This window comes from Candoia aspera, chromosome 6, assembly GCF_035149785.1.
Source record: "Candoia aspera isolate rCanAsp1 chromosome 6, rCanAsp1.hap2, whole genome shotgun sequence".
NCBI lineage: Eukaryota > Metazoa > Chordata > Lepidosauria > Squamata > Boidae > Candoia > Candoia aspera.
In genome coordinates, this window is record NC_086158.1 from 45,944,829 (window position 1) to 45,972,384 (window position 27,556).

At 46.4% G+C, this 27,556-nt stretch overlaps 1 protein-coding gene and 1 long non-coding RNA gene across 2 annotated transcripts; one reads left to right on the top strand and one right to left on the bottom strand.

Moving 5' to 3' along the window:
• Positions 1–1,621: 1,621 nt before the first annotated feature.
• NKX2-3 (NK2 homeobox 3) lies at positions 1,622–4,808 on the bottom strand. Its single transcript, XM_063306984.1, has 2 exons — positions 4,245–4,808; positions 1,622–2,355 (listed from the first exon to the last, which is right to left on the bottom strand). The coding sequence occupies exons 1-2, from the start codon at positions 4,729–4,731 to the stop codon at positions 1,727–1,729; spliced, it is 1,116 nt and encodes a 371-aa protein (XP_063163054.1). The 5' UTR covers positions 4,732–4,808; the 3' UTR covers positions 1,622–1,726.
• A 2,232-nt stretch (positions 4,809–7,040) lies between these two features.
• On the top strand, positions 7,041–14,391 carry LOC134500006 (uncharacterized). Its single transcript, XR_010068189.1, has 3 exons — positions 7,041–7,453; positions 12,209–12,267; positions 13,935–14,391. It is a non-coding gene; the product is annotated as an uncharacterized LOC134500006 (long non-coding RNA).
• Positions 14,392–27,556: the final 13,165 nt, after the last annotated feature.

Here is a 27,556-nt window from a genome sequence, read left to right on the forward strand (position 1 = left end):
CTTAAAAACGGGGGAAACAAAAACGCCTCTCGTTTGCCCGTCCGAGCCCAGCGTGGGGGCAGCGCGGGCCGTCAATCTCACGCCTTTGTCCCGGCCCCCCTTTTTGTTCCCCAATCCAATAAATGCCGCTTCTCAGCCCCCTTCCCGACGGTTCCTTTCAGAGCCGGCCCTGCCGCCACAATGGGCAGCTCTGCGCAGCGCGCCCTCCATTCAGTGCCTTGGCACCCTCTCCTTGCCCGGGACAAGGGGATTACAGTGGCCGGCTGCCGAAGGGGGAACTTTTGGCTCCAGAGGGTCGGCATCCGCACCAGCAGCAGCGACAAAGCACAGCCTCATTTGGTTAAGCGTACTAGCGGGCGTTGGCTCGAGCGACTTCGACCGCTGCTCGCCAAAGCCAGTGGGCTTCTAAGGCGACGCTTTAATGCGGGTTCCTTCCCTTCAGTAGCCTTTCTGAGGTTCTGCTCGATGTAATGCAAGGCTGATTTCCCCTGGCTTAAGATTAGTTAGTGAGCCAGTCTGGTGTAGCAGTTAGGGCACCAGGCTAGAAACCGGGAGACGGTGAGTTCTAGTCCCGCCTTAGGCACAAGCCAGCTGGATCAACTTGGGCCAGTCACTCTCTCTCAGCCCTAGGAAGGAGGCAAAGTCAAACCACTTCTGAAAAACTTTGCCAAGAAAACTGCAGGGACTTATCCTGGCAGTCTCCGAGAATCGGACAGGATTGAATGGATAAAAAAAACAATAATTAACATGAGGCTCATGCAGGTGAATTCACCCCCAGGAAAATGCTATAGACTCGTGGACTAAACCTGCCCCTAGCTCGTTAGGGGTTGAAGGCAGAAGGTCTCTTCGAGCAAAGCGGAAAGGATGAGGTGGAGGGGATAGGCTGGTTGCCTTCGCCAACACGGCGCCCCCGAAAGGTGTGGAACTACAGTTCCCAGCAGGAGAGACTCACGGAATTGTAGGGGTCGAATACACTTGGAGGGGTCCGCGTTGCCGAAGCATCTCCCTATACAGTACCCGCTTCCCCATATCATCCCCGGTCTGGGCAGCGAGGTGCAATGGGCGTGTCACAATTAGTCATGGGGGTTGGGCGGGTGGCTAAGCTTGCGCACGGGACAGGGGCTGGCACCGACTTAATCGTTCTGCCTGGGGTGGAACCGGGCCAGACCTCACGCGCACTCGCGTCTCCTCCATCCGCCCGCGCCAGCAGAGATCGCCAGATCTCGATATTGCACCTGGTTTATTATTGGATCCTTTAACTCCTCGCAGTGGTGGCTACATCGATACACTTAATAAACTGATAGGGGGAGTGGGTCGAGGGAGGCGGCCTTTGCTTTGTACAAGCGAAGCAGCTTTTGGCGGCGCCTGACCTCCGTTTCCCCACTACCGCCCAGGTGCGGAGCGTGGGGTCTCCGGGGGCTGCACCTGACCCCGCTCCGTCGGAGAGCTTCGGGCCCTTGTGGAGGCCGGTGGGCTCTCTCCCCTGGGGGAGTCCAAGTAGAGGATCTGTCCTTGTCGGTCGCGGCGATCCCGGCAACCGGCTACGCCTCGAGAGCGAACGAGGTGCTGGAGACCAGCCGCAGACGAAGGCCAACCTCCCACTTCTCTGGGAGGCCGCTTCCCCAGGCGTCGCTCACTTTCTCCCCAAAGGGTCCCAGCCAGGCCGCCGAGTGGCTGCGGAGGATCAGCGGCCCTCCGGCCCGCGACATTCCAGGAGCTGCGCTGCCTACCAGGCCCGGATGCCCTGAGTGCAGGAAGAGCCGGCGGCCCCCTGGTGCAAGGGCTGAGCTCCGCTGGGGAAGGCGCCCATGTTCATGTATGGCCCCGCCGGCGGCTGCACCGAGGGGCTCACGCTGTTGCCCGCGGGATAGCTGCAGCTGTAGCTGGTGCCGTAGGCTGCAACGGAGGAACTGCTGTAGGCATAATTGGGGAAGCCGTTGTACGTGTAGGAGGCGGCGGAAGCGTTGTAGGGTGCGCTGTAGGCCTGCGAGCCACCGAGGCATGGCTTGCCGTCCCTCACCAGCACCGGCACCGCCACCCTGCGTGGCGGGGGCGGTGGCGGTGGCGGCGCTGAAGGCTGCTGGGCCGCCCCAGACGCCGGGCCGCCCAGTTCCAGGGCCTTGTCCTGCCGCTGCCGCTTGCACTTGTAGCGCCGGTTCTGGAACCAGATCTTGACCTGCGTGGAGGTGAGCTTGAGGCTGCTGGCCAGGAGCTCCCGCTCAGGAGCGGAAAGGTAGCGCTGCTGCTGGAAGCGCCTCTCCAGCTCAAATACCTGCGCCTGCGAGAAGAGCACCCGCGGCTTCCTCCGGCTGCGCGCCTTGGGACGCTCCGACGCCTCCTCCGCGGGCTCCTTGCCTGCAGAAAGAGCGAAAGGGGAGAGGAGTGATCGAGCAAGAACCCGCTGGGATTAAGGGGGAGGCAGCCGCCTCTGCCCGCTGTGGTTGCCCTGAAGCCATCGATTTCGGTGCAGCCAGCGCCTGGGGAAACGCCTTACTGTATGGGAGGCCCTTTCCGGACTTCTGCACACCTGCCCAGTCTGACGCCCTTTCCATGTTTTGGGACACGAATGCCTACAATCCCTGCCAGCACGATGAAGATAATGGGAATGGGGCATCAACTGTCCTCTGGAATGAATGGGCATGGAAGGAATCTCCCTCGTTGGGAAGCCTCCCGTTTCTTCTACTGAGTGGGGCTTTGGATTTGTCCCAAAGTCCCTATTGATGCAGCCAAAGTCCCTATTGATGCAGTCAGGCCACAATGCAGTAAATCCCTATAGTGAGTTGCTGTGCAGGTTTTAGTGTAAATCCCATGAAGAATCCAAATCTGACTGAGATCATGCTTCCAACTAACTACAAACTACAAACCACTGTGGTTGAATTTACATAATACACCAATCTGAAACAAACCACCTTCTGGGTTAGACTCTATTTTATAGGACTTACAGTCAAGTCTCAATGATTACAGCCTGAAGATGCCACAAGAAGCAAGAGGCTCAAAATAACTTCTGGGGTTTTTTGTTTTTGTTTTACTATGCAAAAACAAGCTGCGAGCAGAATAGTATCTTGATTTGATGGGAAGTGCAACAAGAAGACCCACCGCTTTCGAATTAGGAGACCAGCCAGGTCCACACGCTGGGTCTCTGACTGCAGGCAGCTCTAGCTCCCGGGCTTGGAAATGAGAGAGCAGCCCTCAGGGCGCCTGGAGTCGAACTGAACCGAGATCAACACTCCGGGGACGGATTACTCCTCGGCATATAAAGGGGTTGGCTGCTCGAAAGAAGTGGGAGCTGGAAGAAGGACCCTTGCCCGTGGGATAAGGCAAGGGCAGTTGCAATACGCCCCGCCACTCCTCTGCAAATCCAACAGCGCTCTTCTCTTCCCCATCGCCAATTCCAGGCCCGGCTGGCCCGTTCTAGACCCCAAAGGGATAAACTGCTTTGTGCACTCCCGAGTCAAGTCTGGCTGCCAGATTCTCTCCCCTTTGGATGCCTTTCCATGAGGGCCTGGGAGAGCGCCGCCGCCTCTAAAGCTGACCTATCCCCGACGCAAGGAAGAGGGGCTGGATCGGCCTGACGGAAAATAGAAGTTGCTGTTCTGCTTAGCTTACAGCCCGGTTTTCTGGCAAGTAACTGTAATAGGACTGACTCCCCAAATGACGGTTACAGGGTTGCAAAGTTAGCCTGGGATGCTTTCCCATTCAAATAAACCAATCTTACTTCATAATTAAAAATCACCCCTGCCCCACAACAAGAGACGGATGGACGGCCTTTTAGGGACACAGTTCGATGCATGTGGTCTCATTATTTCGACGATGGAGATCATAACTCAGAGTGCTTCCTCAGCAGTCAGCCTTTTCCAGCGGAACGAAGGCAATTTACTCTCCAGAGCAGCCTCCATCACTTTCCCACCATACCCACCAGACCGTGCAAGCTAAACGATGGGGGTGATAAAGCGGAGACCGCCTTGAGGGCCCAAGGAAAGAGGTTTAGAGCGGACTGAAGCGGGCCTGCAGAGCGAGAACGAACAGCTCGGAAAAAGTCTGCCAGGAAGGTGCGATCCCCGCTCAAGCATCCCGGTCTGCGCCGGGTGACAGAGAAATTGTCCGGCCCACTCCAGGGGAGGGCAAGCTCTGCTGGAGGGACTTGGCCGAAGCCCTCCACGGGGTTTAGGCGGGGTCTGCTAGAGCTCCAAAGCCTCCCAGGCTCCGGAGGCTCGGCGCCCTGGCCACGTTCTCCCTGAACTCACCGGTTACCGAGTCCCGCTCCGGCTCTGCCTCCTCCACCAGGCCTTTGGGCTCGCAGGTGCCCCGCAGCACCGCCTGCACGTAGCTGCCGGGGGAGAAGCCCCCGTCCCCTTGGCTCTTTGCCGCCGCCATGGAGGTGAGGAAGGGCTGCTGCTCCTCGTTCTCTTCGTCGTCCTCCCCGTCTGAGAAGCGGCAACTCAGCAGGCAGGAGGAACCCGTGGCGGCGGCGGCGGCGGCGGCCGGGGGGAAAGGAGGCTCGAGGGGGCCCCCAAGACGTTGCTGCTGCTGCTGCTGCTGCTGCTGCTGCCGCCGCCGCCGCTGCTGCTGCTGCTGCTGCTCCAGTTTCAGGATGTCCTTGACGGAGAACGGGGTGGAGGTGGCGGGGCTGGGGAGCATCCTGGGCAGGGAGGAGGGAGAGAGGGAGACGGCTGGCCCGGTTGGGACAGAAGGGCCGCGCCCGGGAGCGAAGCCAGGCGAAGTGGCGTCCATGCGAACGCGGCGCCGCCTCTGCCAGTCCCGCCTCGGCGCGGACCAGCAGCCCGCTCTGGACTCGGAGCCGCCTCTTCGGCCGGGCAGGGCGCGTCACAGCGAGGAGGGGCCGGGCCGGGCCCCCATTGGAAGGCGGGGAGCGGGAGCTGGAGCGGGAGCCGGCCCTCTGAGGGAACCTGCCCAAAGGTGAACCGGCGGCGAGGAAGAGGCTGGACGGGCCGGGCCGCCAAGGCTTCGGGTCAGAGGGTGGCCCAGCGGGCGCCTCGAGGCCAGGGGCGAGAAGCCTTGCGCCCGGGCGCGGGAGGCTTGGCACCACCAAGGCCGCCGCCTGGGCCAGGCTTAATGGAGAGCGGGTAGGGACGGCTGAAATGAAGAACTCCCGCGCCGGCCCGACCTGGCCCAGCTGCACCCCTTCTTGGCCGGCCACGCCGCCACTCCCTTCCTGTCCTGAGGCTCGAGTCCGGAGAACTCCCGCTCGTCCCTCGGGAATTTGCTTGGAATCGCTTTGCTTTGCTTTTCCGAGAAGACCAAAAGGGGACTCGCGGAAGAAAAGGGCGAGGAGGGGCCCCGCCGGCGCTTTCCCCCTCCTCGGCTGGGTAAGCGGGGGCTCTCTTGGCGAGTCAAGGGGCTGCTGCGGCGGTGGGCGGAGGAGCGAACAGCCTGCGCCTCTGAACCTTGATAGCCATTAAGGATTATTCCGGAAAGAGGAAAGGCAGATTTCCTAGCAGTTTTCTTAAGGAAGGAGGGCAGCGGCCTTCTGCTCTTTGTCACCTGAGTCGCGGCTCTTCTTCCTCATCATTTTAAGCAATACACTAAAAAGAATGATGACAGCATAATAATCGTAGTCACAACAACGACGGCAATAGCTGGCAACACTATACTGTATAGTCAGTGTATGTATGGTTCTTAAAAGGGGTCGCTTGGCTCGTTGGACGGTTTTTTAAAAGATCAGAACGTAATTGCAGAGACGGCTCTTCAGCATGATCAAATGCATCTCCTGTCTCAGAAGCAGTGTACCTGTGGGTATGTGAATAAGGCTGATATAAAGCGATTGGCAAGAGCTACGAGTTTTTTACTCTGGTTGTCTGCCCGATTGAGGAACCGGAATGCTATATTTTTATTATTCGTAATAATAATATTATTATTTATAAGATATGTAAGGAAAACAAGTCATGATAGCTGTTGTAATCTTGTGTTCCACAATAAGCCGTGATGATCAGAATTTATCCTATTGTCTGCCCAAAATGAGTAAAAAGCTCCAAGTTTCTTTTTCCTTTCCTTTCCTTTCCTTTCCTTTGCCTCGGATGGGTGGGGGAGGGCGAGTCTATGAGAGAGATGGGAGGAAGGTGTCCGGAGTATGTAGACAATTCTGAAAGTCACCTTATTCATGAGGACTATTTTCAAATCAACTTATTAGGATGATTTTGTGTGGCTATTCAATGACGTCACTACCGATGGGAGAAATTCGTGCGAAGCTTCTTAATTTCCTTCTTGTTGGCTCTGCTGTTCTCTCCTGGGAGTTCTTGCCGCTGCAGAATTCGCGAGAAGAAGGGAAGGGAAGGAATGGGAGGCTCTGCAGCCTGGCCCGGTGAGTGCTTGGTAGCGAAAACTCTTCCCAGGCTCTATTCCTAACTACTCCTTCACAGCTCCGCCCAGCCGGCCCCTTTCCACAGCCAGGACAGCTAGCTTGCCCTTCCTTCCTTCCTTCCTTCCTTCCTTCCTTCCTTCCTTCCTTCCTTCCTTCCTTCCTTCCTTCCTTCCTTCCTTCCTTCCTTCCCCACTTCCCTTCTCTTCCCCTCCCTTCCCTTCCCTTCCCTTCCCTTCCCTTCCCTTCCCTTCCCTTCCCTTCCCTTCTTTGGGAGGCGGGGGGGGGGGCAGCAACGGAGAGAATCCCAAACGTAGAAAGTCGCAAAGTTCCTGTACCAGTTCTCTGTAAATACAGGTTAAAGCAGGGTTCTCCGCCCCCAAATTGCAATGTCAGTTTATTGGAGATAACAGCCTCCTAGATGCCCAAAGACTACCCAACGAGTTGACATGTACGAGGGGCGACTATACTGACGACTTCCTGCATTCTTTGCGTCAGCCATTACTTAAAATGGATCCACAGAGTTCAATAGACATAACTTTCCCCTTGAAATTGACGGTGCTGAGATTTTAAACGTCCTTTATAACTAGGTTGCGGGACCCTCAGTAGGGGACAGGAGGAGGAAGTCCCATACTGAGGACTTCCCCGTCGGGGTAGGTGAACTCGATAGGAAATGGACGTAACCACTCATTCTGGAGTTCGCAACAATTCTTTGCCGTTATAACACTTTCTTATGGCTCTGTGCAATATAAATATGACATTTAGCAGCACCTCCATTTTGTCAACAGTAATATCGGTAATTTCACAGAGCAAATGGACTGCAGAAGACTCTTCTGGTAATCTAGAGAGATTAAAAATAAACAGGCGAGCAGAGAGGCATGGAAGGTGCGGTGCAGGCTAAAAACGAAAAACAAAACCCGGTCCCCACGGCATGGCCACGAAACCATTTCATGCAGACTCGCCAGGCTTAGCCGCAAACATCCCGGACACCCATTACGGATTTTTACACTGCATGTTGCTTTCTCTTTGCGATCAGGAATAGAAGCACTCTCATGTCGGAGGGGCTTGGGAACACACTGAGATCCTGATGGAGCGGAGTCTGCAATACGCTGCACTTATCCGTTCCCCTAAAGCCCGGTGAGGCCTGCTTGTAAATGGTCTTGGTCTTGTAAATGAGCTGGTCGGGAGAAGAGTGTAGGGCCTGGCGATCTTCTCCCGAACCCCAGACTCCTAGCACATTTTCGGAAGGAGATGGTCCCATCTGCAGGCGAGCAACCCTCAAGAGAAATATTTCCTGCCGACTTTGCTTCGGATAGCAATCCGAAGGGTAGCTCAGGCGCTGCAAACAACAGAGCGATTTCCTTTTCAGTAAACATGTCTGGGATCGGGCTGAAAATTTGTTACAGCCGAGAGACCAGAGGCTGTTTTAAATGACAACCTCCAGAGAAATTAGCCTGCTTCGGAAAAGTCAAAAAAGTTTTCCTACTACTTTGGAGTAAAGCTCTTTTTGTCGGCTGCAGGAAAGGTCGGTACCTTACTGGGTAGGTGCGGGTTTAGGAATATGGAGGCAACGCTTGTTTGTGCGAGGTTTTTACTTAATTTTTAAAGGAAATGGCAGTAGGCGCATCTCTCTCTCTCTCTCTCTCTCTCACACACACACACACACACAGAGCAGCCTGCCGAGATGGACTTTAATCGAAGGAGGAGTGCAAAGCCGACGATTTAGGACAGGCAGGAAAAGACTCAGCACCAGCAACCGTGTAAAAAGGCTTTTTTCGGAGTGGCGAGAGCCGAGGACTGTCCTTAAGTAAACCAAGCCAGTCGCTATCAGGTTTGGGCCGGATTTCACTCTGGTATCTCGCGTTGAAACTTTTGTTGTGATTTTTTTCCGAGCATGGAAATGTTTTCAAAGCTTCCCGGTGACCTAATTTTGAAAGTCTCACATCCATGTTTTACCCCTTTATCTGAAGAATTCGAAAGTTTACTCTTTTGGGGGGGGGACACATTTTGCCTGACTTAATGAAGCTATTGGCCCAACTGTGGATTGGGCCTTTCCGGTCAGGTTTGGGGTGGTGGGGTTTTGTTTTGTTTGGCCTCTGCTGGTTTGCCAGTGTTAGCTTTTTTTACTTGTGTCGATGTAGTGATCTTGCACATGGAGTTCTGTGTTTTGCACCATGGCATACTTTCTGATAGATTAAAAGATGTGCCAAAGAAGGAGTTGCGATTGCTTTTTCATGGCTTTGGTTCCCCAATAAATAGGAAACAAGATCGTGCTCTGAATATTACAGGGCGAAATTTACTGCTCCTTCTGGCTCGCAATCTATAGGCCTCAATTTGTTTTCTAACATGAAGAAAAATCCGCTTATTTGCCCTTTCTCTCTCAAGACATACGAATTTACTAATTTTAGGTGGCCCTTTAGGAAAAGGATTCAGACCCAGGAAAATGCGTGCCTCAATAAATATCTGTTTAATCAGAGAGCAGGAGATTCGCTGTTTCTACTTGACTGTAAGACAGCCCTCATATATCCCACCAAAGGCCTCCACGGCTATTTTGCTCTGCCTGAGACGCCGAATAGGGCCCTTTCTCAGTCTCGGCTAGCCTCCTGCTCAGACTTTCTGACCCTGCTCGACCAGCTCCGGGGCCGGTTACTGATCCTGCATTGGCAAGACGGGCTGGCTGAGTCCAGGGGGGAAGCCAGCAATCTTGAGAAGGTACGACCGCCGAGTGGGAAGCGCAGCAGTCGCAAAGAGGAGCCTGCCTCTTCCCGTAATTGTAGGCCAACTTTTCGGAACTGCGGGCTCTCGGTGGCCACATTTTTACAGCCGGGCCTATGCCTCCGTAGATCTACGGACTGCGCAGTGCAAGGTATTCCGCCGTGGGGGAAAACAGACGATTCTCTCAGAACGGAGCAAGCGGGAATCGGCTACCTCGTAGTCCAGGAGGCTAAAAGTACGAGGATTGGGATCTTTCGCTGGGCCACCTTGAAATGCAATTTTTCGGAAACACTGCAACGTAGATTCTTTCGGATTGGGGAATTTGCCAGTCGGCCGCCGGATAGACTGCGCTATGCCTGACCACCTTCACCCTCCCGAAACCAAAGCGTTACAGTGTTTCTAGAAAGGAAAGGCTAGAACGCTCAGCAAACCGAGCCGGTGCGGAATCTAGCCCAGCGAGCGGGCTTCCCGTTCCGACTGCGCTTCCTCGATGCAACCACGCATTGCATCAAGCTGTGCATTTCTGAGGAGCAAGGAGATTTAGAACAGATTCATGAGAGAACCGCACGAAAGGCCGCAGGAACCGCGGGGCTCCGTGAGGCCACGACCCTTCCCTCTTCCCACTCCTCCAGTCGCGCGGACTTGGGACAAAAACTGCGGCGTATAAATCCCTTCTCTCCAAAACCTGCCGCGATCTCTGGCAATGGAGCGAAGTTACTTCCGTCTGCCTCGGTCGAATCAAAGTGAACTGCCTCTCGAGCACAAACTGTCTTCCATTCCAGGGTTGGTCGCAGGCTCCTTCCTCCCTCCCTCCCCCCCCCCTCCCCGAAGTCCCACTCCCGGGATTCTTCTCTGGCTGGCTTGTCTAGAGCTTCTTCTGTGGTTTCAAATAAACCAAGAGAAACGGAAAACGTGGTAAGTACCTCCGAGACATCTGAAGAAGACTTTTCTCCCCTTCCAGAAACTGAAAAGCGGCGCTTTTTTGGCACTTCTGCTCTTTAAATTACCAGAAAAATGTTTCTTGTAAATCTCACCTGAATTGAGGTTATCCTTGGCAAGCCTCTTTTATTCCATCTTCAGCTTCAGGGCTGCAAAATGGGGTTGCTAACCTTGGTCTTTTAGCAAGAAATGCAGGAAAACAGCGTTTCAAAAGGGTTGAACATCGCTTGCACTCATATCCTCATTAAGGATTGCACGCTTTGAAAAACGGGTTGCTGTTTACTATCGCAATTTTTTTTAAACTGTGGTTGAAATCTTTCTGCCCAGACTGCGCCCTACTGGCTAGCCCAAGAACCTCTGTCTACTTTTCCCACCTTGATCGAAACCATCTTTACTTTACTTTCCCGGGTAAAGTTTGGTTGATCTGGATGCAAACTGGAGACTATCATACTTACTTCCAGAAAGGTTCGCTTAGGAAAGCAGCCTTAGGATTTAAAACAAGAGGGGAGGAGGGACATATTTAGAAGATATGAACCATTTGGAGAGCCAGAGGAAGGTTACACGCGCGCTTTCTGCATAGGAGGAAAGATACAGAAGCAGGGTTTAATATCGACTGAAAAAAAAGTTTGCCTAACCGCCCGGCCGCCTAAGCGGCTGATTGTGGGGCGAGCCCATTCTTCCCATTGATTGGAATGGTTCTCGAGTGCACCCGAAAGAGACCGCTTCCAAGCCCGCAGCTCTCGGATTTGGGGTAGACAAAGCTTTCAAAGTTACAGCCCTGAGTTCGTTTCGCAGGCGCCAGCTGAAGCTCTCTCTCCTTGCGTGACTGCGCGTCCGTTCCCTCTTCTCGGCTTTTCTAACCCACCCCGCGCTCCGGAGGGCGAAAGGCGCTGCTGTTGTTAATGGTTATTGTCTCGCAGGGCCCATTAGCCTCTTTTGTTGCCCACCCGACCTCTCGGGTTTTAGCGCTGCCTTGTTGTCGCAGCCGCCCCGCACACTGTTTAGACAAGGGATTAAGGTAATGGATGGGGCCGGAGCCCTTCTGAACGAGGGGGATGGGAATCCGAGGAGTGACCGGAGCAGGAAGCCCCTTCACCGCAGAAGGCACCCCTCTTATGGCCTCTAATAGCTCCATGAGCCCGCGGTCCAAGGTGAGACCACGCAGCCTCCAGGCCTGGCGGCTAGAGTCGCGAACAGACCCAAGGAAACCTGCAAACGCCTCCACCTTAGTCCCAGCTGGACCCCGGCAATCCACCCAGGAAGGCCTTGGCCGGTCTCCGTGGCAGAAGCTCGGAAGGGGAGCCGATCCTCAGCCGAAAGGGCTCCGTAGGCCGATTTCCGCTTGTCTCCCTCGTCTTGCTTCTCAAGGAGGGCAGCAAGGCTGGAGCGCGGGCGTTTCCAACTTTCCTCCAAGAGACCGACGTCGAGCCCCCCGTTCTTAATCTGTTTAATCTTAGCCAATTGCTCTGTCAGTGAGCTGAGTAAGCAAGCTATTCCTACCTGCATAAAATTGTCTCTTACGAAACGTAATCATTCTAAAGGAAAAATGTGTTGAGTAGGTTTTATTTCAAAGAAGGATTACCTCCTCTTCTCCGCAGGAATGTATCTTTCAAAAACGGCCTACTTGCATTAATATATATGATTTTTAAAAGTATAATAATGCAAGTATGCCGGGTTTTTTTTTAATTGTGGCAACTTCTGAAAGGAGTGTCTCCTAGATTTCTAATTCTATGTATGTAATAAATTAGCAATAGTTACACGCCCATCTCTGGTCAATTATTGACGGGAATCGGGACTTTGTCCATGCTTGAAGGAGCGGAGAAATTACTTGCACAGCTTCGCCTCTGCAGATTAATTCGGCCGAATTCTTTTGAGAAGTTCGAAGTGCGCTTGCGCGATAGTAGCGTTCGCTAATGGCGCGCTGGTTGTGATATTGAATGAACAGGGGACTAAACGACCCAACTGCTCAGTCACTGGCTGTTGCCCGCTGAGTGCTGGTTGATCCCAGACAAGGATAGTTCATCAGCTTCTTTGCCCGAAGGCCTGGGCATCTGACACAGTCGGGGCCACCTGCGGGAATGGCACCTTCCCCTTTGCAATTAGGTCCACGAATTTCTTGAGCTATTGTGGTATTTTGCTGCTTTCTTGATACGTTTTAAACCTTAAAACGAATAAAAATATAACACTGATCATGACCTGAACAAAATTAATCATTTTTATTTCTTCTTGATTTCAAAGCGAACCTTAAGAAGATGTCCAGACGCCTCCCACTGGAATCAATGCGATCCTACTTGAGAGTAAGCTTACGCTGGAAAAGGGATGCCCAATGGTCAGGGATAGCTTCCTTTGCCTGCAGTTTCTCTGCACGTGTGAATATTGTGACGAGACAAACGAATAGACAGAAGGGGAGGGGGGCATTTTGAAGGAAATCCGAACACTAGCTGTCTGCTATTTCCGTGGCCCTACCTCCTGATTTTGGACTCCCAAGCTGAACCGGTCCAGTTACTGGATCACGATTCTGTTTGCCTCGGCTTGCCGGAGCCTCCCCTCTCCTTGAGCCACTTCCTCGCAAAGGGGCCGTAGCAAGTGCTTCCGCGTCTCTGGACCCCTTGCCTTAAATCAGCGTTCCCCAACTGGTGCTCTAGATGTGTTGGGGCAGCATCACTCTCCATTTTCGGCCATCTTGGCCGGGAATTACCTGGCCCTGGCGGAGGAAGGCAGGCTTGGTGGGCTCCCTCATTCCAGGTTGATGCCAAATAATTGAAACTCACTCACCCCTGGAAGCCGCGTCGCCCGCGCAGAGCTTGATGGAGCCTACCTTTGATTTCTGTGGGGCAATTCAAGTGAAACCCGGCCTATTGAAATTAAGTGGCCCTTGAATTCCACCACCACCACCCCCGCAATTAATTTCAATTGAGGATGGTGGTGGTGGAATTCAAGGGCCGCTTCAAACAGGCGTAAGGGAAAATGAGTCACGCTCCCGCCCTTCGATTTTCCCCAGCTAGGCGCAGGTTGGACCGCATCCTTTGGTTGGACGAGTCTCACTGGCTATTTACAGAATGGACTCTTGCCCGGGCGTCTGTAGATGCTAAAGCGGGGGCCACCTTGCCCTTCTAATGCGCCTCTCTTTCCATTCTCTTCGTGGCGAGCGAAGGGCTTTCACCAGGCCGGGCCGCACCCCTTCCAAGTCAGTGGGGTGCAGGGGGAGCCGGAGCTCGGGTGTTCTCTCCCCCCGTTTCCCTTCCCGCTTTGCTCCATATTTATATAGCGCCTGCCCTTGTGTAAACTCAGCCCGGGCCGTGGTTATTCTCAGGCCGGGTCTGTTTGTCGTTGGCTGTCAGCAACGCCCGATGAGAAACTGCCCTTCCCGGCGAATCGCCCGCACTGATTTATGTGGGAACCACCGCACGGAGGGAATGCGGAGCTGCCGGGCGGATGCGCCTACGGGAGGCTGGAGCAGGAGCAAAACCCGGGAAGGCTCCCGTTGGGCGATCGGCGCCTGCTGGTCTCCGGGGTTGCCTTCTCGGCCGAAGGGCGCCTTTCACTTGGGCTGCCAGGCTGAGTCTGGCCTGTCCAAATGAGGAGGGGGCTGTCTTAGCTCTGGGAAGGACTCCTGGGCGTTTCCCCACGGAGAGGGCTGGCACCCCGGGGGCTATTTTATTGATTCCTCTTTAAGTTCGTCCCCACCCCCGAAACCTCAGTCGAATGCTTATGAATGGTCCCTAACCTAGTGCTCTGCAGATGCTTTGGCCCCCACCCCACCCCACCCCACCCACGCCTTTTCCCAATCAGCATAACCTTTGGTGTTGAAGTCCTGGGCTTCTGGGGGGCACCAGGTTGGGGAAAACTGATGCACATCATCTTCCCCCTTTTATCCACACTGGTGTGGAGCATTAGGGACTACTTGTCTCAAGGGAATCGTCTTTATGGCAAGCCCCTCCCTACCGTTTTATGTTCCCTACAGTCTTGCAAGGCGAGTACTGCACCACGAAGACTTAGTCACTGAATCGCCGTCGTCCACCCTCTCAGCTTTCTGATTACGTGGCGATTCAAAAGTTGGTCTCGTCCATCTTGGCCTTACAGTCTCTACCCCACGACGCTTCTCAGCGAGGGCTCTTTTTATATCTTTAAAACTCTTTAAACCTTCTTGACCCTCTCGAGTTTGCGTGCAGATGTCAATGAACATTCGGACTAAGAGAGAGTTTATTGGACTTATTGGAATCATTATTTGAGCTCTACCAGTGAAAATGTCCTTAAATTGTGTAACAGGTTGTCTGTCAGCATACCATGGAGAAGAAGCTAAGAAAGTGCAGCAAAGCATTTCTCCATGTCCCTCAGTATTATCGATGCTCCCATGCAGGAGTTTCCCAGCCTTACCTGGTGATGGACACCTTCTGCATGCAAAGCATGGGCTCTACCACTGAGCTTATGAATGCTTTTATGCAGTCTCCATAAGCTGCTTGTTAGCTTGAAGTGAAGACCAAGCTAAAATGGGCAATCTATTTTTTTAACTTTTGAATTTCATTAAAAGTTAATTTATTTAAGGAAATGTATTTATCACTATAATGGTCCAATCTGCTGGATTTAAGACAGAAGAACTGTAATACTAAGGGAGGAAATGATAAAAAAGCCTTACCTTAGTAATCCTACAGATTTTTTTGCTCATCTAGTGTATTTATCTGTGTGTGTGTGTGTGTGTGAGAGAGAGAGAGAGAGAGAGAGAGAGACTAGTCTGGTATCACAGTAATCTCTAAATTGCTTAGAGGGGCTCGTGGTTTGCAAATTGAGACTCCCCTAAACACACCATGCTCTCATCCTGCCCCTAGGAATAAATCAGATATGTATTTTAATTGAAGAAACAGCAGAGCTAGAACATCACCCTCAAGGTTTCTGGAATTAATTGACAGGCTGTATCAATGAAACAAATCTTCTTGGGAGATGTAAAAAAGTGGCCTGGAGCACGTACATTTGAGTAATATCTTAATTTTGCTGCAAAAACTCAAAAAGGTACATATGGGTCTTTCATTTCTACTTACTTTCACAAAAATCTAGTCTGATGCTTTGACCACTATGACACATTGGCTGCATGTGTGATCTGGCTAATTAAAGATCACTACTTAGAAAAATCACCAAACTGGTTCCTGCATTTTTTAAAGAAAATAATTAGAGAAGTACAATGAGTGAAGTGAGATGAATGATTTTTCAGTCTTTAGGATTAGCAGCAGGTACTTTATAAAAGACTTTAAAAGATCTTTTATGAACTTTTTGCTGAAAATGGAAAAAAAATGAAATGGTAATTTTTGGATCTGCTGATTAAAAAGGGTTGAATATGGGAAGAATGGAATCATGTACAGTAATGTAATCTTAAAGAGGGAGGAGATATAATAAATTTGTAACTGCTGTAAAGAAGATTGGAAATCACTTCTTTAAATAACTTTTTCTTTTTTTCTCTTTCTATCTGAAAGAGAATATTGTTCCTTGTACTTTTTCTTTTTTCTTTTTTCCTTTTCTTAACTTTTCTTCATATATATATATATATATATATAATAAAAATTATATATAAAAAAGGATTAGCAGCAGTTACCACATGCCTAAATCTGCCTACTGTTTTAATATCATCTTTGCTTAATTTTTGGAAGAATTCCCCTTTCTGGGGGACTACACTCTAAGAAGCTGCAACACAATGCAACTGTTGGGAGAAATACAGCTGGGGGAGAAAGCTCATTCTCAGATAACTGTTGCTGTCCATACAGCTTTTGAGCACATTAATAAAATTAATAAATAAGATTTATTTATGATTTGTTCAAGAAATGTGTGTGTGTTGTGTGCTTGTAATGATTAGGACAAGCAATGCCAAATTAAAATGCCTCAGAGTTGTGTACACTGGTAGGAAAATCTAATTCTTCTTATCTACTCCCAACTGGGCAACATCAAGTAACTTAAAACTGAACCCACTGCATTGTCTTGTAGAGGGCTCAGTGGATCTTCTTCACTGAGGATGATGGTGCATCTCCATCATGGTTTTTGCTATGCAAAATTAGGTGTTAGGGCTGATCTGATTGTGAAGAACTTAAGGCCAGATTCAAGAATTGCTAGACTGTAAGACTTTGACTGGCAGAGAGTAAAATATACCTCAAGACTAATACAGGCAAGGATTGAATTAAGGTACATACATTCTCAAGCAATCCTTTGTTAACAGTGTGAATTCTTTCCTTATGCCCCTGATGAGTGCACCCCCACTTGAAAGAGGGACTGTAGATCCCAAAAGAGTAGTACTCAGGATTCATCTGTGCTGTACCTGCATGTGTACCTATAAGCATTCTTGTACTGTTCTGCAATTGCTATCAGGGACACATCCACATACAAACTGTCAATCCATGCAATTTTGGACCCATTTATGTGTCCACTCTATTCTGCAGGTGCACATACATACAGACTTATTCATACACATACTTTAATACACGGATTTCCCCACCACCAACCAAGATGTGATCATCTATAGACAAAGCAAAGTAAAACACAGTAGTTCTGCCCAATTTCTTAAGCTGCTTTCAGCTTCTTGGGTGATTGTCTTTGTGGGGAGATGGGCGGTAGTAGAAATTTGAATAATAAATAAATAAATAAAGTTGTATGTGTGTTGATTCAGAAGTAATCCCTATTGTATTAAAAGGACATTACTCCTAGGCAACCATGCATTGGATTGTGATGTACAGCTGATATAATATTATAATGGAATAATATGAAGCAATGAAATGGGCCATTCAGCTGTCAGAGAAGATGAGGATGGTGATTTACATGCATCTCTCAACCTATCCCAATGTGTTATGGATGACACACATATATTCACAACAAGATAGTGAGAGATAGACTGTGCAAAAGTCATTCACTATGCTTCCTAGATAACCTTATATTTAAAAATTAATGTTTATTGAAGGGGGAATAATGGTTTTAGTACAAATACCAGAAACTCTTTTGGGGAAGATGGGCAGTAATTAAATTTGAAAAATAAATAAATAAATAAATAAATAAATAAATAAATAAATAAAAAAAACATTATCTTATCCATTTGCCTTACCATACTCTAAACTGTTTTCTTCCAAGCAGAAACCATTTGTGGGACCTGTACTATTTATTCAGTGCAGACATAAATCTAAGGTAACTATCTCTTTTCCACCCTGCAAAAAGCAACAGAAAAAAAAGAACAAGAAAGAAGAATGGGATAATGAAAAATAGAGAGGAATTATGGGAAGAAAACCTGTTCAAAGATAAAATCTGCCAACTCTTCATTTGGAGGGTCAAGCAAGGGATTTTTGTAATCAGCCTTTCAGCAGCACAAAAGTTCTCACTGGCTAAGCAAAAATTTAATTTGTAATAGCCAATTTGTAGGAGATGTAATTCATCCCAAATTGAATCCAATTTTGCAATAGTCCTTACTTTTAATTGTTTATTTTTAGACCTTTTTAAAGAGGTTTTAAGCTGGGAGCTCTTAATGGTTGCAGTCGTTTTAGGAGCAGTGGGTAGATCTAATGTGTAAAAGCAATGCACAGAATCAAATTGCAGGAGTGTGAAAAGGTCATATTGTCACTGAGTCAGAGCAGGGTAGGAAATGCTTCAACACAGAGCCGCTGCTGGCTGATTTTATATGGAATATTTCATGCCAGTTGTGTATTTAAGCTGCACAGAGCCATCAAGCTACAGGCTGTTAAAGGAGACAGTTAAACTGTTCCTCTTCTGAACTAGTATTGCTCATAAATCACATCTGAACAGCGTGTTAGACCACAGCTTTCCAGTGTCTGAGGCCCAGCTCAACTTAGGGTAGGGACCCAACTGCTGTTCATACTGAGTTACCTACAAGCTCCTTGCCTTTGCTATAGGGTTGCATTTGAAAGGTTTGTGAGATACAATGTGTGATACCCCAAACTGTGACACAACTGTATGCCCCATCCATTCTTGCAATGGTAAATTATGAATCATATGAACTTTTAACAGAGATCACTATGCTGTAGTTATGGCAGGTGAGAAAAGTCAGAACTAGGTAATGGGCATATTTACGGTATATTAATGCTGCTGTCATTTCACTGATGGAGGGAGTCTGTACCTTTTAGAACTTCATGGTTGGCAGAAATTCAACAACCATAATTCTTTTCCACCATGAAGAAGCTCCCTTGGTTAAACATTTTCTGACCACATAGCTCAGAAAAACACAGTCTCTCTCTAGGAAAAAAAAGTAACAGCTGAAATCACCTTCTTGAACTTCAGATTTAATGCTTCTGCATTAGTGAGGAGCTTAGTAAGAGAAGGAAGGATGTAATTCCCTGGGTTATCATCACCTATAACAGGTGAACAGTTCAACTAACAATCTGATTAGCCATCCATTGGGCTGCCCATAAACTGATATACAGATGGCCAAATCACTGATGCAGGACAAGATATAGTTGTCAACATAATCTGGCATTTGTTACATGCAGAAAATTGAGTCAGCTTTCCACATTGGTCTGTATAGGCAAAAAGTAGTTTTCAGTGATGTGCAGGCTAGGCACTTTGAGGGCAAAGGCAATCAAATTTGTAATGACTTAGACTCTAAGTCTAAGTTTGGGCAGTTCAGCTTGTGCTAGTGCTCAGGGCCCTGTCTAACCAGATTCTTCTTTTGGATGGAATTCAGCATTTTTTAAGATTTGATGAAGTGAATGAGGTGCTTGGTTCTCACTTGCTCCTCATGGCTTATTATATCTTGTAGAAATGAGGTGTTCAGCTGAGTCCAGGATGTTATAAATTGCTCCTTTCAATGAGAAGTCTCAGGATCTTTAAGGGACAATGTAGTGAGACCACTCCTGAAAAAAACTTCATTGGACCCAGAAGATAATAAATTATATTTAGTTATTTATCTTTATTTATTGGTCTCTTAAATGTAATTTATATGCTTTTAATTTTGATTTTATTGTAAACTGCCCAGAGTCCCCCTTTTGGGAGAGATGGACAGTAATACAAATTTGAAAAATAAATAAATAAATAAGTATTCCTTTCTTTGGTAAGATGCCTGAGCATATACTGGCTAATCAGATTCAGACACTCTTAGATGAATGGATTTTCTAGATACATTTCAAATGTGGTTTAGGCTTGGTTTTAGCAGATCCTGAGAGCAGATCCTTCAGCGGTAGTTCCCGAACTCTGAAATACTCTCCCCGATGAAGTATATGTTACACTTTTCTTCCTTCTTTCAGTGCCAGGCAAAGACATTTTTATTCTCCCCTATTTTTTTAATAAGAGCCTTGTGTGGCGCAGAGTGGTAGGCGGCAGCATTGCAACCAAAACTCTCCCCATGACCCGAGTTCGATCCCAGCAGAAGCTGGATTCTCAGGTAGCCAGCTCAGGTCAACTCAGCCTTCCATCCTTCCAAGGTCAGTAAAATGAGTACCCAGCTTGCTGGGGAAGGTGACGACTGGGGAAGGCAATGGCAAACCACCCCGCTATAGTCTGCCAAGAAAACGTTGCAAAAGCGGCAGCATCCCCCCAAAGGGTCAGACATGACTCGGTGCTTGCACAGGGGACCTTTCACCTCACATTTTTTAATACTGTGTTAACATTGCTGTGACACTTATTTTTTAATTGTTGCTTTTACTTTCTGTTAATTGTTTTAATTATTATCTTGCTGATTTTATTTTATATTTTGCACTGCATTGTTTTTCAAATAAATTGTCTTAATGTATGTTTAAGTCATTGCTTGAACCTATTGTTTTAAATTATAAATATAATTTTTAATTGTAAATTTCAAGGGTCTTTTAAAGTGAAGCAGTATAGAAATTTTTAAAACAAATAAAGTACAACAAAAAACATCTTCTTGACCTACACCATTCATGTAACTGTGCATGCATCCTATAGTGGAGATGTCCCAGTGAGCCAAAGGTGCCCTGCAACCTACATAGACTGGATAAAGGTGTCAGCCTGCTTCTCTCATTACATGCCGACCCACAGTATTATAGCCTGAATTGTACCATACCCATGAGATTGGCTAGTGCAGAATTAATGAAACGAATGCTATTGGGGAAACAGAGGTGGCATGTGTTAAAGGAAAAGATGGAGGGAAAATAGCATTTCAACCAATAAAAACCAAATTGTCCTGATGCATGTTTTAGTGTCCAGTAAAACATGGTTTGTTACACATGCATTAGATAACGGAATCCTACTCATTGCAAAAGTGCAAAAGCTGGCTTGCAGCTAAACCTCAAAAAAACCAAGATTATGGCAACCAGCTTGATTGATAACTGGCAAATAGAGGGAGAAAACATAGAAGCAGTGAAAGACTTTGTATTTCTAGGTGCAAAGATTACTGCAGATGCTGACTGCAGTCAGGAAATAGAAGACATTTAATCCTTGGGAGAAGAGCAATGACAAATCTCAATAAAATAGTTAAGAGCAGAGACATCACACTGACAACAAAGGTACGCAAAGTTAAAGCAATGGTATTCCCAGTAGTAACATATGGATGCGAGAGCTGGACCATAAGGAAGGCTGAGAGAAGGAAGATAGATGCTTTGGAACTGTGGTGTTGGAGGAAAGTTCTGAGAGTGCCTTGGACTGCAAGAAGATCAAACCAGTCCATCCTCCAGGAAATAAAGCCAGAGTGTTCACTTGAGGGAATGATATTAAAGGCAAAACTGAAATACTTTGGCCACATAATGAGAAGACAGGACACCCTGGAGAAGATGCTGATGCTAGGGAGAGTGGAAGGCAAAAGGAAGAGGGGCCGACCAAGGGCAAGATGGATAGATGATATTCGAGAGGTGATGGATTCGTCCCTGGGGGAGCTGGGGGTGTTGACGACCGACAGGAAGCTCTGGCATGGGCTGGTCCATGAAGTCACGAAGAGTCGGAAGCAAACAAATAAACAATAACAACTCATTGCAAGGTAGCGCTTGAGAGAATTTGCCCATGCTCTTTTTAAGAAGCTTGAAGCTGGATTATAGAGCAATGGTACTTTGCTACCCACTTGATCCCTCTGTCCATCCCTCTTTCCTACAGTGCAACTAGAAAGTGTGAGAGGTAATTGTGTCTAGGTTTGCACAGCACATCATCCTAAATGTGGTTGGTTAACCAGTATATTATTCAAACCCAGTCAGTGTGGTTAGCTTATAATTTGGTGACTACATTAGCAAGGTATGTGCAACCATGGTTAATTTAATCATAATTTATTTAGTTAACCCAACTTCTGGTTCTATCTGATACACTGAACTAATCAGATATTCTGGAGTTGCACAAAATGGTATGCTAAAATGTTGACTGCTTTGTGGTTCAGTGCATTATACAGACAAAGTTCCTGTGTTGTACAAACCAAGAAAATTGGCTTGGGGTTTGGAACTACAGCAGATGATAAAGTCATCTTTCACTGATATGAAGTAAATCTGATTAGTGTGTGTTATGTATGTATCTTGGGAAACCACTGAGAATTACCAGGGCTGTGGGCTAGATTGAAAAGCTGAAAAAACATGCTGGAGGAAGGCAATGGCAAACCACTTCCATATTGCTGCCAAGAAAATTATATGGAAACATAGTTAGCAGGAGCCAAACTCAGCTCAGGGGGATCTTTACCCTTTAACAAACTGTGATTAAGTTAACCATTGGTAAGTATATCAAGAACATAGTAATTTTCTAAAATTGACTCTGAGCTTTTAAATGCAAGTTCTCTAGGGGAGCATGTGAAAAAACAAGCACCAGATTAGGTTTTTATTTCTTTATTTTTATTTTTAAAATATTTTTAACTTGTTTTCTGTTTATAAAATACATATCCAAAGCACCTTACAAATTTTCTAGGTAAGAAAAATAGAATTGATAAAGAAGCAGTAACAAAAATAAGAGATTGTGCAGCAAGGTAAAATTAAACTTTTGTTCCCAAAGCCTTCTTAAACGATGACATATTTGTCATAAAGTAGAAAGACCAGGTGTCCTTAGCAGGTGGCAGTATCTAGCTGATCTTGAAAAAGCTAAGCAGAGTTGGCTCTTAATCCTAGGATTGGAGACTACCAAACAGTCCAGAACTATGATCTAGGCTTGGAAGTTTAAAAAATGTCCTGGAAAATGTTAATGTGATTTGTATTGTTGCCAAGGAAACAATGTAAACATCCCCATTAATTATCAGGAATCAAGCTCAACCTGAGGTAGTCTTAGAAATATCAGAAAGCCAAAAACTTCTCCAGGATTCAGAGTTCCAAAGCTGGAGGAGGAGGAGGAGGAGGAGGAGGAGGGAGGGAGGGAGGGAGGGAGGAAAGAACCTATCCTATATACTCACTTATTTCTGTGGGTGGGAATGAAGGAAAGGATTTCTACTGATTACTGAAATGAGGCAGCAGAAGATGCTCAATAGTCCAACAGATGCCCATGACATGATGACATCACAACGCAAAATGTTGTGAATTTTATAATGTACTCTCTTGCCCTCATCCATGGATGTTGCTTTCCCATTTGAGCAGTAGTGTGTGAGAGTCAGTGCAGTTAACCACATATTATTGTTCATGCTAATAGCTGTAGCACCACTTAGATTATGTTGTTGCTGGATGTTATAGTTTTGGGTCTCTTTCAAAGGCAGTCCCACACAGAGCACAGTACATTAATCTAATATATGCCAGAAAATTTCAAGCCATTATGTGCATTATACTGATTAGGTCAGATTGCAGCAGAAAAGATTTACCGACTATATACCAGCTCTATTCTTGTGCTATTAAAACAAACACACACACACACACATGTAAGTGAAAGCAGACATTGGAAAATGTTCATGGGTAAGAATAAGCTTGCCTCAGAATAACAACACAATCAGTTAAGATATTGTTTAGGAAATTATCTAGAATATATTTCTTAACTGATCAAAATATACAGATATTATTCACCACATAACCACTTCTAAAAGACATTATTATGAATTGTGCATATGCAAACACAGATTGGAGACACAGATCCGCTCCCAGTTAGAATAACTAAAATGAACAGGGTTTAATAGGTATATGTGCCTGTGTGTATACCCATATCCTCCAAAGAGATAGTTGTATTGATTTTTTGCAGCAGAAACAACAAAACATTTTGATCAGGTTAATATAAATAGATTTAATTTAACAGAAATTGCCTGGTCCTAAATGTTTACCAATCAAAATTTAGTTTAAGCAAAACATACAGTATTGTAACCTTAGCTATGATCTATTCACAGTGTAATACAGCTATCGAGAAGTGTTGGTTTAAGCATTCAGGCATAAAGCTCATTATTTGTTCCCTAATCAATTTATCATCCAGTTTATCATCCTGACTTTTTATCAAAAAAGTCAAACGGCAGCCACTATGATGTGATCGAAGCTCCACTTGTTTTTTATGTGTTTTAAGCTGTACATACCTCATCTGACTGTTGTGAAGGCAACCTGGGATAGCGTACATTGTAGTCACTCCTAGGTTTTTGAAGATCCGAATATATGATAAAATAAACAATATACCACTGAATGTTCCTGCTACATTATGAATCATACATGGGTCTTTTGTTTCTGGGCAAGCAGTTGTGCTTTAGCCTCCTGAACATAAGGTACTTAGGCCCTTTCCCCACCGAAGACATACAGTATAGTACCAGCTAACCATCACTGAGGCAATAGAATTACTCTTACCTTGGCAAAGCAATTGTTGGATGGCTCTAGGAAATGTACAATCATTAATGAGGATCCTGCCTTTGAAAAGAATAGTGATGATGAGGTCTGCACCCAGTGAAGTATGCCTTGTGTATACTTATACATGACTCAAAGCCCTTTCAAAAACAAGAAGATAATTTTATGTGCAAGCATGGCTTGAAACAATAATTATATTTTTGAATGAAATTTCTTTTTCTCCATATCAAAGTACAGAAAGTTTGAGATAATTGAGATAAATAGTGGACCTGAATGTGAAATATATAGAGACTGGTGCTTGATTCGGTGGCAAACAGCAGAACTTTGACATTATAGAGTCCCCCTATTTTAGAAATTATTAGATATAGACCAGGATGAGTGAGGACATTTTTGAAATCATGCTTTTTCAGGTGGAGAATTTTTCCTAATTATATTAGTTGCTTGGATCAGAAAAAAACATTGACTGCCTCACAGGCATAAGCTTCCATTGAGGCTTTTACAATACTCTGTCTAATATATTTGGTCTTGTAAAAATCAACACTTTGGTACCTAGGGCTGCTGTTTTCTTGGCCCAGGAGGAAAAAATAAATTACATTAGAAATGATATATTTTGTTGGACCAGTTTCTCTTAGCATTATAAACTTGTCCTACGCTTGTAGTCGCTGAACTACAATTCTAAACATCCCCAAACAATGACCAGCCAATGTTAAGGAGTATTGGGAATTGCAGTTTAGCAACATCTGGAGACCACAGGTTGCTTAACTTGGGCTTGAATATATTGAGATTGTAGAAGGGCTTCAGATCCTAGAGAAAGGAGTAACATTATTTAGTGCTCAAAGAAACATAAGAGAAAGAATTTAAAAGGCCAAAAGACTGAGCTAAAACATCTCTCTTTCCAGATGTGGTAGTTTCCTATGTGCTTGAGTGTGTGCGTGTGTATGTGTGTGCATGGATTTTGTGTTGTTTTTTTACATGGGGAGAATTCAGAAATTGCTATAAGTTTGAATTGCTAAAAGCTACTAGCATTCTACTTGGGCCAGGGACTAAGATTAAGAGATCTGTAGAGAGATCTGTATGGATAAACTAATAGCAGCCTCAGATGCTGGGATTTGGAGAGAAGTGTTCCTATGTGCCATTTTCATGATCCAAATTCCTTTACCATATGGAGAAAACTGTACAAGTTTCCCCAAGCAAAGCATTTTGTTGTGGCAGGAGGGGATTCCTAGGAGGAAATAGCGCAGGGACGAAACATTAAGCCCAGATCCCTGGTGCACAGCCCCAGTCCAAACTGAGGCACTGGGCAGCTGTTATTAATATGTTTATTTTAAATGATGAAGATTGGGAGATCCTGAGTACAGTTTGGCTCTCAGTCTGTTAGATTTCAAAACATGCCGAATAGTTTGTCAGGCTAGAATGGGTCGGTAGCTCACTTTAATTTAGAATATAAATAGACTAACTTTATGTATCACTTCTTGGGAATCTTTTCAAGAAAGCATTCCACAGGCAATATAAACAGTAAAGGTAAGGGGAAACATGTGTTTGTAAATTGATTTAAGTTTACTTATTAAACTTCTGAGTCACTCTACCACCTAGGCTAGCATTTCCAACATGATGCCCTGCAGATGTGCTAGACAATCAGCAGGGAATGCTGGGAATTGTAGTCCAACATATCAGGAGGGAAAGAGTTAGAAAATACCAGTCCATGTGAGAGGAACATACGCAGCAATACCGCCATAATAAAATTAGGTATTATTAATTATTTATATTAAATACATTATATTTAATAAATTAAATTTTAAATATCTATTTTAAGTAATATACCTCATCAAAATCATAATTAAAACTTTCATTGCTGAGTATGACCTATTTTGAAATGGTCCATATTTTATCGTACAGCAAAAGCATATTTTCATTCTACAAAATAAGCAATATATGGAGTACTGCTATTGGTATTGCAGTACATACACTCTATCAATAAGTGTATAGTAGAATAAACTTTTTTTCCTCTGACCTTTTTGTTCACTCTCCCTGAGAGTCCTACCCCTGGCTATTTTTATAGAAAAGGGACTGATGTTCACCACAAGATCAAGACAGCTTACACACGTATGCACTTCACCCAATCCTGCTGACAACATGGAAAGAAGAAATGCTGTGTCCTTGTACCAACCTTTGGGTGACCTTTCAGGGACATTCTGGAAGCCATTGGAAAGAATTTCTCATTGTGTTGTCTAGGAGTTTCCAAAGAATTAGTCAGCAGGCTGGAATCGGGCTGCTTCCCCCTCCCCACCATTCCTGGAGCTGGACCAGTTTGAGGGAAATGTTGCTAGGGTGACAGCAAGTTGTGATGGATGGACTGAACATGGCTGCAGAGTGGCAGGGCTGCTGGTCAGTTAGCCAGGCCTGTGTTTATAAGAAGGAAGAGGCTGTTTCCTGGAGTGAACATAATGCAGCTCTAAAAATGGCAGGGGAAATACATCATGTGAGGGGAGGGCTGCTTGGGAGCTGAAGACGAGAGCAAACCTTCAGGTCAAGGTGCCTCTGACAGGCCTTCTTAATAGGCTGTTTGCGTGAGAGTTTGCTGCTGTTTCTCCCTGTTTCTGCCTCCCTGATGGCAGCTGAAGGCTGAGCCAGGATTCAGGGAGGGCCTCTTCTAAACTGCCTCTTTCCAGGGCTGGCTGATTTATTTAGAAGATAAATAACCAATAATGTCTATTGTTTAATGCTTGTTGGTGACAATACCTCCCCAGTGTATTGCTCTTCTGTCTTATCCCATTGCAAATGGAGAACCTGAGACCTGATATAGTGGACAGAGTTCAACTGTCAAGGAAACCAGAAGATGGATTTTGCCTTGAAGGGGGCAGACATTGCATTGCCCTGCCCTTCTCCTCCTCTGTCCTAACCTAGGCTGAGCCTGCTCAGCAGGCAAGAACAGCAACTGCTGTGCATCTTATAGCAGTGCATTATATCAAGTATCTTTCCACACACTCTTAATTATGAAAGCACAGAGCACACATAAACCACTGTTATCTGAGACCACAGAACAACTAATTAATTCACCATTTCCTTCCTAAATCTAAATACTATAAAGATTTCTAAGAACTGGTTCTGGTAGATCCTTTGAGGGCACCCTCGGACTTCAGCTAGAGCAGCTAACAATAAGTTTACCATCCCAGAATAAACTGACTTCAATTAAACCCCATCCCATTTCATAGAGGACTTGATCTCTTGGCAAGTTTGGAGATTTGGGGGCATTTCAGGAAACACATTAAGGGCTACTGTGGGAGACTCCCATAACACAAAAGATTATTTTTCCCAGTTACTACATCATTGCTATAATTTATAAAGCAAGCCGCTGCAATGAGATTAAATTGTCCCAGGAGATGCCCCACTTCTGACTTGAGGCTGGATTTCCTTTTTTGCTTTCCCTATTCTGTCTAGAATTCTTTGTACAGTATTAGCATGGTTAATTTGTTGCCTTAGACCGTAGTTTACTTACTTGTTTCCCTAATAGAGCCTCGGTAATTCATAGTTCTACAATGCAAATGTTTTTGCTATAAATTAATTGTCTCAATCCTTATACATTTTGCTGGTGCTCAATTATCTTTTACATTTATTAACTTGCTTTCTCCAATCATTCTGCTACAAGCTGCATTTGATGCTATTTGGCATCTACGTTTAGAGAACTGAATGAAGCTAGAATTTCTGCTGAGATTTTGTTTTTGTTTGGGTTGGGAATGGTGAGGAGGAAGGAGTGCAATTACCGGGCTCTGCACATCTGCTAGAGCTTCAATCCATTGCCCTAACTCCATCTTCCATCTCCTCCTCCAAGTGAAAGGAGACTGTTCTAGTAGTTAAAAGACACTCAGAGCAGTTACTCAAGTCTCTAGGTAGAATCCAGGTGATGTCTTCTCTCCCTCTAGCCACTTTACTCCAGCCTTTTAAGGAGGAAAGT